This window comes from Pogona vitticeps, chromosome 2 (genome assembly GCF_051106095.1).
Source record: "Pogona vitticeps strain Pit_001003342236 chromosome 2, PviZW2.1, whole genome shotgun sequence".
Classification (NCBI taxonomy): Eukaryota; Metazoa; Chordata; class Lepidosauria; order Squamata; family Agamidae; genus Pogona; species Pogona vitticeps.
Genome location: NC_135784.1, coordinates 58,588,667 through 58,607,428, shown reverse-complemented (window position 1 = coordinate 58,607,428; position 18,762 = coordinate 58,588,667). Strand labels below are relative to the sequence as shown.

At 40.9% G+C, this 18,762-nt stretch overlaps 1 protein-coding gene across 7 annotated transcripts in view; it reads right to left on the bottom strand.

Moving 5' to 3' along the window:
• GRIP2 (glutamate receptor interacting protein 2) overlaps positions 1-18,762 on the bottom strand; it is a 557,587-nt gene that overhangs the window by 204,606 nt on the left and 334,219 nt on the right. The window contains exon 1 of one of the 7 annotated variants that reach the window (XM_078385238.1): positions 18,373-18,597. The exons of the other annotated variants lie outside the window; for them this stretch is intronic. Within the exon in view, the coding sequence (XP_078241364.1) occupies positions 18,373-18,451 (79 nt within the window). The 5' untranslated portion in view covers positions 18,452-18,597. Of the gene's footprint in view, positions 1-18,372; positions 18,598-18,762 lie in introns of those variants that run through there. 7 annotated transcript variants of the gene reach the window in all.

Here is an 18,762-nt window from a genome sequence, read left to right as displayed (position 1 = left end):
TTTCTGCCTGTACTCACTGTACTTTATTTCCCTGTTTCATTGTCTGTTGCTGGCATTAATTTCCTCTTATTCTGTTACAACTTTGGGTGGGCTTTTTACTCTTTCTCAGTCTCATATTTCTACCACTGATAAGGTCCCTTACGTTCATCTTCTTCATTTAATATTCATCCTTTTCTTTCTGTTGACACTGTTCATTCTTCGGTTATTTCTTTGATTTTTATCTTGGTTGGGTTATTGCAATTCTTTCCTTGCTGGTCTGCCCTTACCTTATGCCTCTTATTTCTGTCTTTCATTCCACTTCTCATCTTACTTTTACAGGCTAAAGTGTGACCCTATTGACTTTTTGCTTCTCTCTCTCCCTTCACGTGTTACTTCAGTTTCCCTGTATTCACCTCAGATTTTAAAGTTCAGACTTTAAACATAATAAAGCCATGGGTCCCTCATCTCCCTCCTGCACTTTCACTTGTCTTGCTTATGGTTTCCTTCCATAAATCTTTTATTCATGTTTTTTTTTTATTTCCTTGCTAGCTGTCTTATCTGAACTTAGTTGCCCTCCCCTTTAAAGAATATTTTGCTTAATGAGATCCAGTTCACTTAGTACCTTCAAGAAACACTTATAAGCTTTAGCTACTGTATACACTTCATTTTATTATCAGTCTTCTTAATAATGCAGTATTATGCTATTTTTAGTTACCGTAAGTTTTCATGCAAAACCAGATGCAATATTTATGTGTTCTTGTTTTTTTGCACAGTGTCTATTTTTTTTATTTCTTTTGTTGTTACATCAGGCCACTTCCAACATAGGACAAACCTAATAGGCTTTAAAAGTTAAGTTAGATGCTTAGGAGTAGTTTACCCATTGATTACCTGCAGTGCATTTCCACAACCAGGTCTCTTGAATCCTAGTCCAACACTCTGTCCACTTCATTCCATTAGGTCTTACCTTTTCTTCTAGGCATTTACATATTAGAAGCTGGCCATTCTGATTCAAATCAATAATTCATGTGTACAAAGCAGTATCCATATATAAACCGCCACTGCTAGCAGATGTGTAAGAAACTATACTTAGCCAAACTCTGGTGCAAACCAACTTAGACATCATTCCATGCAGAAGGCTGGTAGATACAAAAACATTGTGGCCTGCAGATCCTCTTGTGTGGAGAGACTTACTGTCTAAGTGTACTATTTTAGCCAAGCATGTTCTTCATAGCAACACTCATCCCACTTTTGATTCTCACATACAATATTGCCCACCATCAAAATCTGCAAGACCTATGTGACCAAAGGCAACAATGTGAACTGAAATATACATGATGGGAAGCAAAGCATCTTTGCCAAATTGCTCCCAAGTCTTTAATTCAATTATCTTTACATAGCACAGAACACAAGAACGCAGAATTCACACCTATCTTATTCTACACTTGGAAAGGGATTGGGTGGGATGGACAAAAAACAACAACAAAAAAACACCACAAAGTGAGTGCAAAGTACAGTATCACTTTGAAAGGGATTTGGTGCAGCAATCTGGAATGCAAGCTTCTGTTCAGTTCAGATAGGCTGCTCTTTCCCAGCAGGACCACAACATTTGATTTGCTGTATGGTAAAGAAGAATGAGGAGCAGATACATGCCAAGCTTCATGTAGGACTGCACAGGCTGCAAGTAAACAAAAATCGCCAGAGCACATAGGAAGAATTTTGGCTGTACTGAATCATTTCAGTTGGTGAAGAGCAGTGGTTCCCAGCCTCGAGTAACCCAGGTGTTCTTGGACTACAATTCCCAGAAATCCTGGCCAACACAGCTGGCGGTGAAGGCGCCTGGGAGTTTTAGTCCAAGAACATCTGGGGACCCATGATTAGAAACCACTGGTCAAGAGTGAAAGTAACAGTAATAAGACACCCAACTGTGAAAAAGAAGCAACCAGTGTAGCCAGATCTATATACTGCTTCCTCCCTTGTACTACTCAAGGAAACAAGGTCAAATAACTCAGTGTTTTCTCCACTTACTTACTAAGTATGCAGCAGTCAAATTTAGTCTCCCATTTGAGAAGAAAATGGAGTAAGGGCCAATGAGGATCTTTTGCACGGTCTCCTGACATACGTCATATATTCTGATACATAACAAGCATCATTGAGTATATTGTAACAAGGAGAATGTATGTGACATTTGCAACATGTGAATGTATCCAGATGCACTTCATGTAACTGTCATGTTCACACTATACCAGTGGTCCCCAACCTTGGGCCTCCAGATGTTCTTGGACTACAATTCCCAGAAGCCTTCACAACCACCTTTGCTGGCTAGGATGTATGGGAGTTGAAGTCCAAGAACATCTGGAGGCCCAAGGTTGAGGACCACTGCACTATACAATATCCAGGGAAGACAGGCATATAGATTAAAATCAAGAAATTCACTGTTAAAATGTTTTATTTGTTGACATGTTTGTGCATTCCTTGGGATAAAGTCAGCTGTAACCAGACCCCAGTGGCTGTTCCATTAAAAAAAAAAAAAAACTTTTAATCTTTATTGCATTTAAAAAAGAAAAAAAATAAGTAAATAATTATCAAAATATTAGCACATAACCAAAGTAACTTTCTACTATCTCTTTCGCAAAACAGTAAATCTTTTTTTGCTTCCTTATTTATTTTCTTCGCAATCTTAATAATACCTTTCTTAATTCTTGTTTTACATCCATATTAACAATCTGCTTTACTTTGTTTTCACTTCTGTTGAGAGCAATTCTGCTTCTAATTTAAGCCTAAATCACTTGGTACAGGTTTGGAATCTTTCTTCCATTTCTCTCTAAGATAATTCTTTACTTTCCCCCATTGAGATTCGTGCTCCGTTCTACTCTTTCCTTTCAACGAGTCTGTTAGTTTGTCCATTAATATTAGTTCTTGTAATTTTATTAAGCAATCCTCCACCGAAGGTTCCTCCTTGTCTTTACACTGTTTTGCCACTTGAATTCTGGCTGCACCTAATATGTATGAGCAAATTTTTGTCTCTTGTCTTGAGTTTCACTTTACCATATTGAACAAATAAGCTTCAGGTTTCATCTCCATTTTTATTTTTAAATCTATGGTTTATTAAATCTATGGTGATTATTTTTTCCCTTTTTCTTTCCCAGTGGCTGTTCCATTCTGTTCTTAAAGCAGCTCCAAGAAATAGCTGACAGATCCCTGGAAAGCAGAGAACTTGAAGAAGCCACGACAACTCTGCCCTCTTGTGACCATTAGATTTTCAAACAAAGGATGAAACAGGAGAGAGAGCCTTGTGACTAAGCTAAAAACGAAACAACATCTGTACAGAATACTAATGCATCATTAGAAGCTCTAGGAGACTGGCCCTGCAGATTTCTTTTGACTCTCTATATAGACAGAAATACATTTTCTCCAAAAAAAATTGGGGTTTATAATAAGGATCAATTTCTATAGACTGATTGTGCTTTGCTGGTCGGGTAGCTGAGTAAGTCAGAGCACAGAAACCAGGACTTTTGATTCCCTGCTGTGCCTCCAGGCTGCATATTCGTGAACAAGCTACACAGTCCTACACAGCACCATCAGAAGAAAAAGTGACTAGTAAACCTTTTCTGAATACTTTCTACCTAAGAAACTCCAAGAAGGGTCACCATAAGCTAGGATCAACTTGACAGCATGCAGTTATTATTAGAATTGCCCTTTAAGCTCAGAATCCAAAGTATGATGGAAATACTGTAGTCTCCATGTTCTTGCCATTGTCTATAAAGCATCAATTTAAGCAATTTTTTCATGGTCTCATAAAAAGGACCTAACAGATTTTCCAAGACTTCACAGAAGATTTTCCCAGAAACGTGTAATATATTCTGTTCATTTTGTCCTCAGGTACAGGAGATTACTATGTGTCTAGAACTGGTCAAATAAAAACGCCTTAGCTAGAGTTTTACCAGCTTCTCACATGTGAGGCCATATACACTAATTTCTGTATTCCTTTGTGAAGGATATGTTAGCTCCTCTGGGAAGAATTCAATTCCAAGTTTAGTGAAAAATATATCATACATTTGTTGTTGTTTAGTCGTTTAGTCGTGTCCGACTCTTCGTGACCACATGGACCAGAGCACGCCAGGCCCTCCTATCCTCCACTGCCTCCCGGAGTTGTGTCAAATTCATGCTGGTTGCTTCGCAGACACTGTCCGTCCCTTTCTCCTCTTGCCATCACACTTTCCCAACATCAGGGTCTTTTCCAGAGAGTCTTTTCTTCTCATTAGATGGCCAAAGTACTGGAGCCTCAGCTTCAGGATCTGTCCTTCCAGTAAACACTCAGGGTTGATTTCCTTTAGAATTGATAGGTTTGTTCTCCTTGCAGTCCAGGGGATTCTCAAGAGTCTCCTCCAGCACCACAATTCAAAGGCATCCATTCTTCGGCGGTCTGCTTTCTTTGTGGTCCCGCTGTCACTTCCATACATCACTACAGGAAAAACCATAGCTTTGACTATTCGGACTTTTGTTGGCAAGGTGATGTCTCTGCTTTTTAAGATGCTGTCAAGATTTGTCATCGCTTTCCTCCCAAGAAGCAGGCGGCTTTTAATTTCGTGGCTGCTGTCTCCATCTGCAGTGCTCATGGAGCCCAGGAAAATAAAATCTGTCACTGCCTCCATATCTTCCCCTTCTATTTGCCAGGAGGTGATGGGACCAGTGGTCATGATCTTAGTTTTTTTGATGTTGAGTTTCAGACCGTTTTTTGCACTCTCTTCTTTCACCCTCATTACAAGGTTCTTTAATTCCTCCTCACTTTCTGCCATCAGAGTGGTGTCATCTGCATATCGGAGGTTGTTAATATTTCTTCCGGCAATCTTAATTCCGGCTTGGGATTCCTCCAGTCCAGCCTTCCGCATGATGTATTCTGCATATAAGTTGAATAAGCTGGGGGACAATATACAGCCTTGTCGTACTCCTTTCCCAATTTTGAACCAATCAGTTGTTCCATATCCAGTTCTAACAGTTGCTTCCTGTCCCACATATAGGTTTCTCAGTAGATAGATAAGGTGGTCAGGCACTCCCACTTCTTTAAGAACTTGCCATAGTTTGTTGTGGTCCACACAGTCAAAGGCTTTTGCATAGTCAATGAAGCAGAAGTAGATATTTTTCTGGAACTCTCTGGCTTTCTCCATAATCCAGCGCAAGTTAGCAATTTGGTCTCGAGTGCCTCTGCCTATTTGGAATCCAGCTTGTACTTCTGGGAGTTCTCGGTCCACATACTGCTGAAGCCTACCTTGGAGGATTTTGAGCATAACCTTGCTAGCGTGTGAAATGAGTGCAATTGTACGGCAGTTGGAGCATTCTTTGGCACTGCCCTTCTTTGGGACTGGGATGTAGACTGATCTTTTCCGATCCTCTGGCCACTGTTGAGTTTTCGAAACTTGCTGGCATATTGAATGTAGCACCTTAACAGCATCATCTTTCAAGATTTTAAATAGTTCAACTGCAATGCCATCACCTCCACTGGCCTTGTTGTTAGCCAGGCTTTCTAAGGCCCACTTGACTTCACTCTCCAGGATGTCTGGCTCAAGGTCAGCAACTACATTGTCTGGGTTGTCCGGGATATCCACATCTTTCTGATATAATTCCTATGTGTATTCTTGCCACCTCTTCTTGATGTCTTCTGTTTCTGTTAGGTCCCTCCCATTTTTGTCCTTTATCATGTCCATCTTTGTGCGAAATGTTCCTCTAATATCTCCAATTTTCCTGAACAGATCTCTGGTTTTTCCTTTTCTGTTATTTTCCTCTATTTCTTTGCATTGTTCATTTAAGAAGGCCCTCTTGTCTCTCCTTGCTATTCTTTGGAAGTCTGCATTCAACTTTCTGTAACTTTCCCTATCTCCCTTGCATTTTGTTTCCCTTCTCCTCTCTGCTATTTCTAAGGCGTCGTTGGACAGCCACTTTGCTTTCTTGCATTTCCTTTTCTTTGGGATGTTTTTTGTTGCTGCCTCCTGGACAATGTTACGAGCCTCTATCCAAAGTTCTTCAGGCACTCTGTCCACCAAATCTAGTTCCTTAAATCTGTTCTTTACTTCCACTGTGTACTCATAGGGGATTTGGTTTAGATTATACCTGAGTGGCCCAGTGGTTTTTCCTACTCTCTTCAATCTGAGCTTGAATTTTGCTATGAGAAGCTGATGATCAGAGCCGCAGTCAGCTCCAGGTCTTGTTTTTGCTGACTGTATAGAGCTTCTCCATCTTTGGCTGCGCAGAATATAATCAATCTGATTTCGATATTGCCCATCTGGTGATTTCCATGTATAGAGTCACCTCTTGTGTTGTTGGAAAAGAGTGTTTGTGATGACCAGCTTATTCTCTTGACAAAACTCTATTAGCCTTTGTCCTGCTTCGTTCTGAACTCCAAGGCCAAACTTCCCTGTTGTTCCTTTTATCTCTTGGCTCCCTATTTTAGCATTCCAATCCCCTAGAATGAGAAGAACATCTTTTTTTGGTGTCAGTTCTAGAAGGTGTTGTAAATCTTCATAAAACTGTTCAATTTCAGTCTCCTCAGCAGTGGTGGTTGGTGCATAAACTTGGATTATTGTGATGTTGAAAGGTCTGCCTTGGATTCGTATTGACATCATTCTATCATTTTTGAGATTGTATCCCATTACAGCTTTTCCCACTCTTTTGTTGACTATGAGGGCCACTCCATTCCTTCTACGGGATTCTTGCCCACAATAGTAGATATGATAATCATCTGAGCTGAATTCGCCCATTCCTGTCCATTTTAGTTCACTGATGCCCAGAATGTCAATGTTTATTCTTGCCATCTCCTGTTTGACCACCTCCAGCTTCCCAAGGTTCATAGATCCTACATTCCAGGTTCCTATGCAGTATTTTTCTTTGCAGCATTGGATTTTCCTTTCACTTCCAGGCGCGTCCACAGCTGAGCGTCCTTTCGGCTTTGGCCCAACCACTTCATTAGCTCTGGAGCTAATATCATACATATATGTTTCAAAAGTCTGTTTTCTATTGGTACCATAAAGGAAGAAGAGCAGAAAGGTTTGCCTGCCCTCCCTTCAGGACAGTGAATGGAGAGAGGTTTATGCATTATTATTTATATTTCTTTTTTTAAAAAGATGGGAGAGTTCATTTTTTTAAAAAAAAAAAATCTCTGCTCTGGTATTCTATAAAGGAAACTTCATTCTGTTCCTCCGTTTTTCTTCCATTGTAGTATGACATGGACCACTAGGGAGCAGCATATGCCTTTTAGCTGGACAAAAATTGGCCTGCAGAGTGCTGATTAAAACGGCTAATACTATTATGCTGGGGATTAGATTTATGCCAGTTTTCCAACCCACACACAGACACGAGGCAGTATCATCTTACAAAAGAGGAACTACTGGAAGGAGAGAGTGGAAGCCCAAGGGCCTTTTGGCATACATTATAGCCATGAAATGAGGTAAAGAGGGGTTTGACCCAAGCATGCCTTTCACACTAGCTCAAATAGGTCAGTGGGTAAAATTCTAAATTCAAGGAAGAACTGTGGAGGGGAAAGGGCAGGAACGACAAGGCATTAGAAAAATGCCCTGTGTAGCAGGCAAGGGAATGAACTGTAAAGAGGCAGGCATTTACAAGCAGGCCACTCGTCTCTGATACACTGGTTAAGCAGCAAGGGCAAAGCCTTGGAGGCTGGCTGTTCTGATTTCACGAGGGTAATGGATCCACTCTGGATAGCAGACTGAACTTTAAAGGAGCTATCCAATGTGCTGAATATATTTGGGGTGGATAACACCTGGATGGACGTGGTGGCTGTAGCGAACAGCCCTGCCCTCACCTGTCCGTCACAGCTGAGCAGTGGAAAAGGAGCCAATGAGTGGACGGAAGGCAGTGCCAAGGGGGGAGGGGTTTGGATATAAAGGCTGGTGTATGGAGTCTGTGGAGTTTTCAGTGAGTAAGAGAGTTTGTGTGAGTGAGAGAGATTCTGGTAGTGAGAGACTGTGTGAAACTTAAGAGTGAACTAAGGGTGATTGAGAGATCTGTGAGAACGCTGAATGGTACAGAGAGTGGATAGAGCTTTAAAGTTAAAGTAGTACTGATTCAGTTTCAAGTGATTAGCAACCTCTGATTTACCTACTGTACATTAATCAGATGTTACCCTCCCTGATCAAATAAATAAGTTAAGTTTCAAAAGTACACATGTCTCCTTGAGTGAATGGTATTGAGACAGCAATACCTGGTGACAGCGAAGAAGGAAGAAGAGCGAGAACCTCTTGTTTTGCTTTCGACTCCTGGTGTGGAATGTCACAAGGCTTGAGAATTCCTTGTCAAGTTATCTCAGTAAATTGAGATGGTCCAAACCAAGAAGAACAAATAACTCGCCAAGCGCTTTTTATATCCCTAGTCTTCACACAACTAAACTTAGGGAAGTTGGCTTTAAAAACAACAACAACATTTTAATGTTCCTTTGCTGCTTTATGGCCCGCTTCCAGGGAAAACATTCTCCCCCCCCATCCTGCCCAAATCCAGTCCTCATATGTCTCCCATTCCCCCCATCTAGATAAAATACAGATGACTTCCCCCCTCCGTACTTTATTCCTTTGTCAAAAACAAACTAACAAACCTTTAAATATTTGACTTCTGTTCAACAGACACCAAAAATAAACTGAACATATGTTCTAAAAAGAAAACAGACAGACTTGATAGGAGCCCAGGCCAAATCAGAGGCATTTAAGCAGTAGGCTTTCTTTCCAAGCCAAACAATTGTGAGTATTAATCAACAAACTGAAATATAAACATTCTCACCCCTCTTATGTTCAGTTATTTCAGCCAGGTTCTAAAGCAGAACATTTTATCTGCTGGACTGCCGAAGATGGGAAGCAGCTGCAAGAGTCTCAGACGGGCCAAGAGCTCTGCACTGCATAGCACACAGTTCCTAATTTGTAATCTTACTGAAGACGTCCAGCTAGCAGTAGCTTGCTGTGAAACGGAAGCTAAGACATGAGAAATGCATGTTTTCTATTCTAGTTTGCAGCTTTTAATATCAAAGGCAAAATCTAAGTTCACATGGAAAAAACAGTTGTAGTCAGACTAATGGGTTCCTCTTTCTCGGCACCTTTTGGAGTGTTGGCTCACCCATCTACGAATTTCTGGGGAAGAACCACCTTCTTCCTTTGAGACATGACAGAATCTATTCACACAATGCTTTCTAGGTTTTAAAGAAGAGAGTGTTCCAAACGTACCCCTTTACAAGGTATTCCTTAATCTCAAGAGAACGTGAACGTAAATCTCCCTTTACTTGCAAGGTCTGTGATCATGGCACGGAGATTAAGTAGCAGTATGGAGGAAGAACAAACAGTACAATCACATGACACTTAGCCCTTTCTAAGCAAACTTGCAAAAGGTGGCTTAGTTTTTTTTCAGAATCCCAGTAAATAGAGATAATTGTTTATTTTTTTTAAAGAGACCACTCACTAATGATGCAACAAATATTAGCTAATTTTTACAAGAACCAACAAGAAAAGCAACACCCACTACTGTACAAGATTTTTCACTCCTCCGTGACACCTGCACTTTCACACAATTGTCTACCTTTGGATAATCATCTCAAATCAGGGCTGGGGAATTTGTGGATGTTCAAATGAGGCCAGGCTGTCTTTCTAATGTAAGTCAAAGACAGTTCGTTTTCTATCAAATAACTGCTTTGCTATTTATTATTAGAAAGAAAATAGCTCTAGATAGCAGTACTGTCTTCGGTCTCTCCAGCTCAGTAATTGCTGACACATGTAGCTTTCTATCCAATTAATTCTGCCAGGAAAAAGGAGGGAATTAAGACAACGAAAGATTTAATGCTAATTTATACTTCTGGCTCAAGACATTTTTCATATTGCTACAGCATATTGTTATCTTGAACAGATTCAGAGCTACCTTTTCTAAAAGCAGTAGACTTAATTTTAAGCAAAGAAAAGAGACAAGGAGCCTTATGGCGCAGTGGTTAAACTGCAGTACTGCAGTGAAAACTCTGCTCACAAGCTGGGTTCAACCCCATGCAGCCAGCTCATGGTTCACTCAGCCTTCCGTCCTTCCGAAGTTGGTAAACTGAATACCCAGATTGTGGTGGTGGTGGGAATGTGGAGCCAGCATAATTAACTTGTAAACCTCTCAGAGAGTGCTTTAGGTGCTATGGTGCAGTATACAAGCAGTATGCTTTGCTTTTTGCTTTTTCTCCTTATACAAAAAGGTTCCACACTGAATTCTATCCCTCCCAATTCCTGCAATAAACAGCATATTCTAGAGGGGATGTTTGGTTTCCATGATGAAAGAGAGGTGAAAAACTGGTTAACAGGAAAAAAAGGTGTACCAGCCACTACTTTAGAAATGAGAGACATTCTTGTCAGACTTTTCTTTTTGTCCTAATGACCACTGCGAGATCTAGCATTTACTATACAATAAACATCCCACTTTATTTTAAAAACCATGGAGACAATATCTGCCATATAAGTTTAACAGTTCAAAATTAGCTTCACTATTGTATAAAAGTTCTACATGCCATCTTACATGCATCAGAAGCACATATATACCAGAGAGCAAGAGATGGAGGGAGGCAGGGATTGGTTCCTGACATGTATGATGGACACTATAGACAATGATCACTCTAAAAATTCATACTAGCAAGGTTTTAACAAGGTAATCTATTAAGATAGCTTTTTGCATCTCATTAACCACCACAACAAAAGAAATCCCCCCCCAAAGAGGACAGATATGCATAAAAATGTCACATGCTAATTTATATTCATAAACACAAATTTAGAAATAATGACTACAGATTGAAACACAATGGCTGAAATCCTGTTGCTTAGTGTAAGAAAGTTTGTAACTTTCAGTCTCTTTCTAACTGGCAAATATGAAATACCCACCATGATTCTCAGGGGTAGATATGCTCACTCCAAGTCAATATGTGTGCCTGTCCCTCAAAACTGCAACAACGACTCTTTTATTTGTTGATTAGGAACAGACTAGACTTATGCATTTTCTTACACTAACTAACAGGATTTCAGCCAATAGATCTTACTACAGTGGGGTCTCTACTTAAGAACGTCCCTACTTAAGAACAATCCAACTTAAGAACAGCTCCATTTGCTAAATTTTGCTTCTACTTGAGAACAGAAATCCAAGATAAGAACAGGAAAAAAAAAAACTTTCCTGCTCTTTTTTTAACCTTAGGTCATCTTAGGTTAAAAAAAAAAAATTCTCCCCCTAGTGGTAGAGTACGTATTAACCAGCTTTGCATTAGTTCCTATGGGAACTAATGCTTCAGTGTACGAACACACCTCTACATAACAAAAAAAAACAGCCAGAACGGATTAATTGGTTTTCAGTCCCTTCCTATGGGAAATTTTGCTTCAACTTAAGAACGTTTCAACTTAAGAACACCATTCCAAAACGGATTAAGTTCTGAAGTAGAGGTTCCACTGTAGTTTCTATGGACGGAACGGATTAAATGGTTTTCAATGCATTCCTATGGGAAATGCAGATTCAACATAAGAACTTTTCAACTTGAGAACCACCTTCCAATACGGATTAAGTTCTTAAGTAGAGACCCCACTGTACTGTGCGGGAAACTTTATCCAGATAACCAGCAGGCTTCTGCAGTGGTCTGTCTACATGCTCAATGGTGATGGGTCCTTTCAAGGCCCTTTCTGACACTCCACTTTTCAACCATTCTTGGACTAGTCGTTGTGCAACATGAAGTCGGAAAGTACTTATAGAGACCTATATAGGGCTCTGAAGATGAGTGAGATATTTCAGGAGTGGTTTTGCCAGTTCCACGCTCCCAGTGAGCTTCCATGGCTGAGCAGAGATTTGAACCCAGGGCTCCCGAGTCCTAGTCTATCACTCTGTACCATCAGGTGTTCTTGGATTAGACAGCTCGCCAAATAAAAGATGTGTTGCCATATCAAAGAGAGAATTCCAGGAATCCCAATTTCCTATACAACCAGTCTTCACACATGCACCCTTTGGATATGACAGACATTCCTAATTTGCAGTGCACAGAAGCAAAGAACAGACTACTGTGTCACCTATAAAATACTGTCATCCCTTGATTTACTGACAACTGATCAAAGGTCTAAAAATGATTCTACTTTTTTACAATAACTAAAATAACCAGAATTAAATAAAACCACAACAGTGTCAGTGCTTCAGTAGTTTATAATTTAGAAATTATTATGCAGTAGCACAATAATCGTGTTATTTATAGTAAGTCTAGCATTATTTACAAGCCTGGCTATATAAAACTCCAAGGCATGGCTGTAGAGAAAGAGGCCAGCCGTGAGGTCCTTCTAGCCCGAGAGGTGGGAAGAGTCTGGATACTGGTACAGGGTGGAGGGGAACACCACAACTTATGCACCTGCTGCTTGCCTGGAAACAAACCAAGGGTCGGAATTGGAAATCTGAGAGCCTGGAGGATGTTTCTGGCTGACCTCTGCAAAAGCTTGAGCATGCTCATGCAGTACCTGCTGTGAGAGTCTCCCTTCTCTTGCTCCAAATGCCAGAAACATATCTTGGCACAGAGAAAAGTGGAGGCCGGCGCTTCCAGTTCCCAGCAGAGTTTTTTTCTTTCTTTCTGAGAAATCGGGCTACAAGTCTCTCAATCCTAAGCAGGAAACAAAACTCATTGTTTCTGTTACCACTCAACTGGAGACGTGGCCCTTCTTTTCATCAAAGGCGAAGGTCAGTTCTTGCCAGAACTTGTGGAGCCAATCCCCAATTGAGGGAAAAGAAGATGCTTTGCTGAGGGCACCCTTTCCCATTAAGTTTCTCTGAACAAAAGAAAGGGAAGACAGCTTGAAGGCCGAGGCAAGCACAGCCCTACTCCCACAGGGGCACTTGTCCATCTCACAGCAGCCCTAGTGGTCAGAACACAGTTCGTTCACTGCTCCTGACAATAACAAACCAACTCAGAAAACCAAACAAGACCAAAAAAGTCAAGGCCATCATGCTTCTTTACTAACGACAACTCGCATCTAGAAGCAACTGCTGTTCTTGACAACAACAACAACAATCGAAAACCTGATTTTCCTCAGATCCCAGCATTCTTATCAATGCAACGCCTAAAACGGATATGCTCGGACAAATGTGTTCACCCCGAGCCCTAGTGAAGCCTTTAGACCATTCTGTGAGAGGGCCATGTGTGAGTAGCGTGCCATGTCACGAGCTATCACATCCATCAAAAAGATCTTTCCAACTCCAGCATGCTTAAAGCCTTCTTTCAAGTGCACTGGAAAAGCTTTAAAGAGATAGGCTTTCAGTTTAGTGACACCAATCTTACAGGGAAAGATAGCAATCCCACATAGGAAAATGTCGAGCACAGATGAAGCCAATGATTATTTCTATGATTTTGCCACCTTTTTTTTCAGCTAGGAAGACCACAGGAAACAGACATGGCTGTAACTGACCTGCACGGAGCCTGGTTCAAGGGATCACCTCCCTAATTTTCACACATAGCCAAGGAAGAATAGTGATTGCTTATGTGTGAACAAAACAATACAAAAACACAAAAAGGGAACAAACACCTTTGAGTGCCCACAAGTGGAAGTGTCATTTGGAGACTGCTGGGATTTTTAGGCATCACTGAAGCAACCAGTCCATGAAACACACATGGAAAATAACAACAAAAGAACTGCTGGATAGCTCAGTGGTATAGGAGGTTGGCAGTTCTATTCCCCACTGGTCCTCCTTTACAGGGAATGGACTCAATGATCCATATGGCCCTTTCCAGCTTTGCAGTTCTAAGATTACAGTATTATTATATTAAAAAAGACACTTCTATGTCTCCAAGCCGTGTAATTTATCTCCATTTAAACATGAAGGCAGGCAGGTGGGGTGGGGTGGGGTGGGGGCAAAGTACAAAAGGCAGTGTCAGGGGGAGAAAAATTGGGTAATATTGGCAGAGAAAGAGGATGGGTCAGGGGGACACTGAGAAGGGATTGGACATGATGGCCTTACAGGTCCCTTCCAATTGAATTAGTCTGTGGTTCTAGCACTCTGACTAGAGGAGAAATGTTGCAAATACCAACCCCTGTATGGACAGCTAAAACTCTTATCCTGAACTAAAAGAAACATGGACATATGAATGATACTACTATGATCTACAACCATGTGGAACATGAAGTATCAATGCACAAACACACAAATCCAAATGCTAGACATCTGCTACACTTTTTTGTTGTTGCTGTCGTTATTTCGTATCAATTTGGCTTATTTTCTTCCACGTTAGAACAGGCTGCCTGAGCCCATTCCCAGCACTAGTTGCAATTAGCAACTTTGTCTTATCGAGTGGATGTCCTGGATTATGTCTTCACATACCTTTGAAAGAAACAGATGCCACCCCTTGCCTGTATAGGGGAGACACGGCATGGTTCTTATTACTCAACACCAATGTAAAACAGGGCAGCAATATATAATAGACTGCAACTTCTGGGAAGGCTCTGGGACAATATATACTCAGAAGGAAGATATGTCTATGTCATTCAAGTGGAAGTAGTTCTCTCCATCAAAATTATCAAAGACCTGCTGAATATGAGCCTGACAAATGAGGATCCATTAGTTCCTTAGTTCCAAAAGATTATCAGCTGCCATAATTCAACTTTGGAATGCCAATTAACCCTTCTGGAATTCATACCCTTTCTCTTTTAAGCCCTGGTTTTCCAAAGACTTTCAATAGATTTTAAAATGCTTCCTCATTTCAGTCTGGGTCTTTTTCAGTGTATTTGAAGTCCCTACGCCATGCATGAAAGCATGCACCTTAATGACAAAAGACCAATTTAGCAGGCAAATCAAATTCTGTTTGTCAGAATGTTTTATGTAGTCTGACTCTCCTAAGCGACAGCCCCACCATTTTGCTTTCCAGCGAGGAGGATGTTTCCTAGGCTGTTACACTAATCCATCTTATCATGTTTCCACATTTTTCAAAATTCATCTCTAAAAATGCATACCATGTGTGATGTCACACACAAAAACTAAGGGTAATCACACTGTGACAAGACTTTCCAATCATATTAAACTTTCCTTTTTCAGAAAAGAGCTTTGATGCTAACTGTGCCTCAAAATTTAACAACATGAAGATAGGGAAGAACATAAGGCAGGACATAAGAGCAGACTTATATCAAGCATTTCTCAACCTATTTTCAAAAAGTAGCCAAGAAAATAATAAAAAACCACAAACAGTTTTGCACACAGAGTAATCTTTGGGTGGTGGGATAGTGAGGTTCTGACCTCACATATGATGCTGTGTGGATATGACAAACCAATGGTCTATATCCCTAATCCTGCAAGGATGTGCCACAGACTGCAAAACACCCTTTGTGGATATTCCACAGTTACAGCCCACCTCCATCTTCATGTTAACCTTTCATTAAAATACAGTAACTCATAACCTGGATGCACACCCATGTTTCTGACTTTTATATACAGAGAAAGATAGATCCTCCCCACCTCCTTTAGAACTTCCTTACAACACCTCAGAAACCAGACAGCATATTTGCCATGCAGTTCTGCATATCAGTGAGGCCAACGTCCAGAGCTGGAAAAAGAAGCAAGTCAACTCTAGTTCCCAATGTAAGGAATTTAGTATAGAACAAAGCAGAGAGGAGCATATAAAACAGTCTGTGGCTTTCAAAATAAGATGAAGAACAGAATTAGATCAATGGACCTTTCTATCCAGACCTTCCAATCCTTATGAAGACCCTAAGAAGAACTGACCTAACAAAGAAACTTGCTCGGGTAGGGTTGCTTGGACTTTGCAGGATGGCCCTGTTCTGTCCTGATTCTTGGCTAACCTCCTTATGCCAACAAAGGTGGAACACAGGCACTGTCCAAGAGGCCAGGGATGACCTAACTATGGATCCTCCAGGTGATTTCTGCAGGTACCTAGTTTAAGATAGAACACTGGGCAAAGGGGGTGTATCAACCTGAAATGTGCAGAAATGTGAATGTTGTTTGTAGATTATGAGCTTTGTGGCTGCAACAATAATTCACTAACTATTCGCAATTGGAAGCTCTAATCTGCCTCACTGGCTTATTATGAGACTCTCACCACTCTTCTTCTTGAACAATGGTCAAATATTATTTGTATGATACCATTTTGTTGGGGAAATGGGTTTGCTACCACTTAAAATAAAAATCACCCATCCATCGAGAGGAACTGAAGATCAGAGTTCTTCATGAGGACTAGGTAAGGCGAGGTGAATATGCTTAGCAGATTTCAAGTAGCGAAGTCTTGGGGGTGGGGAACATCTGCTTGATGCTTTCTACATGGACTTTTGGTATCTCCAGGTAAGCAAGTTACAGCCTGACTTATTTTTACCTCATATTCTTGTGGGAAAACACTCATGCACATTACGTATTCCCACACATTTTGCCTACATATATATATGAACAGTTGATTTGGGGTATAGATGTTCCCCAAACCAGATCTGTTTTTTGGACCACAACAACCATGATGCCCAGTGACACTAGATTCTGGAAAGTGTTATTCAAGAAGCAGCTTTTCCTATACTCTGCCCCAAATCTTTTGCACTAAATGCAACAAGCTATTTTCTCCTCCTGTTTCCAAGACAGCTGGCATCATTGCCAGAGAGTTTTGTTGTTGTTGTTTTTAAAGAGGACAATCAAAGCAAGGGGCCTGGACCAGGGATGAGTCTGAATTATTTAAGCAGGAAAATGCATCCAGATGAGAAAAATTATAAGGCACGCTAAGATGTGGTACCATGCAAGTCACTCCTGGCAATTGGCCCTTCAAGTGACAGGTGCAATAAATTCCTAGCCTCTAGAAAGCAGAGCCATCTTTAACATTAAAATTGACAGATTGCTTATGGCTCAGATATTATCATCAAGAGGCAGTGAAAGAGGAACCTTTTAAAAAGGCATCATAGACATTTTTAGTCCATAGGAATTCAACCCTGAAATTCCTTAGAAATATTTCACAGCTTAGCTTCTATGCAGGGTAGCAAATACATCAAGAAATGATCTCACTCCCCACTGCCAATGATAACTTTATTCTGTGTATAAATAGACAGTCAGCAAGTTTTTTTTTTTTACCTGATCTTGCTTCTGCACTTGAAGGAAAACCAGATACACAAGAGTTAATCAATCAACACCTTCTCTCCTGCATACCAATAAACACCCCCATTTACTTCACTATCAAGTCATCACTACAAATATAGATTAAAAAAAACCAGAGGAGGCAGCTTGGTTGCAAATACTGTACAGTATTTCTAATTAAAACCAAACCTTACCGTTCTCAGTGTGCCCAATGCTATACCCTCCTTCTTGGACCATAAGGCAGAGGTAATTGCCAAAGATAACAAGTACTGGTAGTAAATCACAGGCACCATCACTCTAGATCTCATTGAGACTGATGGAACTAAATATGGGTTGTGAAATGGCAAGCTTGGCTCCAGTCCTGAAACCAATTACCCCCAGCCTAGGCTTGCTAATTTTCAAGTCATCACTACAGAACAAGATGTTCAGGTGGTAGCTCTTTAAATGGAGAAAGCCAACAGCTAACTTGTATAATAGTCCTAAACAAGTCAATTTGTTCTGGGAGCAACTGGAAACTGGCACTTACTCATCAGGAGTACCCTTCGGAGAGTGCATGGGAACTGCTCACAAGACCATCTGTGATCATACATCAGGAGCACCATAGGTGTTTCAGGGAGTATGAAAAATGTAGTAACTAATGTTGTCAGTACAATAACAGAATCATGAAGTTGGAAGGGCCCTATAAGGCCATCAAGTCCTACCCCCTGCTCAATGCAGGAATACAGCAACATATGCTGGACATTGACATGTCCACTAGCAAACTTTTGAACTTTGCTGTGAATCTTGCCCCCATTAGTGGAATCTGATGTCACACACACCCCTCTTGTTCCACAACTTTTGCACAATATGACCAACACACATTTCTGGGTTAAGCAATAAATATTGTTAGGCTTTTGCCTTTAAGGACAGAGGCAGGCTCACCTCATCAGCACACCAAAAAGGCTGCCCCTTTTCTACCCACACAGCTAATCCTTTTTTTCAAAAAGGGGTGACAAAAAGTCACCCCCAAATCCCCCATGTTCCCTGTACAAGATTTATGAGCATGCAAGGTGTGCACCATACTGAATAAAGAGAGAAAACACACATCTAGTTGAGCAGCCTCATCCAACAGAAGCCACACAGTCATATGTATTGGACTGACCCATGAAACATGTTTTACATCTGGAGCCTCCCATGACAGTATGTACAGCTCTTCAGCATGAACCTGTGGTACCACTTCAAAAGCAAATCTCAAATAGCAGGCTATCCATGCACTCATTAAGAGAAAACTAATTATACCATCACACAAAAAAGACCAGTCAAGAGTGCAATTACCTCTGAGTGCCCTCCACCGGAGAAAGGTCTGCAAGAAATGCATGCTCTTTTTTCTCAGCCCCAGAGGAGGAAGTAACATCAGGCTGAACAGATAGATGCGCTCCACTCCACACAACTGGGCTACTTCTGCATCCCTTTAGCTCAGGAGAGCCCCCCCAAAAACCAGGCAGTCAAGCTCCAGCGAAGGGCACCTGGTCTGATCAGCTAATCACTGATGCAAAGTCTGGAGCTCTCCCCCTTTACTCACCCAACTCCCCAAACAAGCAATTAGCATGCATAATTACAGCTCTGATGATAATACCCAACCAAGTTTAAGCGAGAAGAGGGTAAAGCTATAATTAACTCTTTCCTAGAGACCAGTTAAGAAGGCTGTGAAATATCACAGGCTGG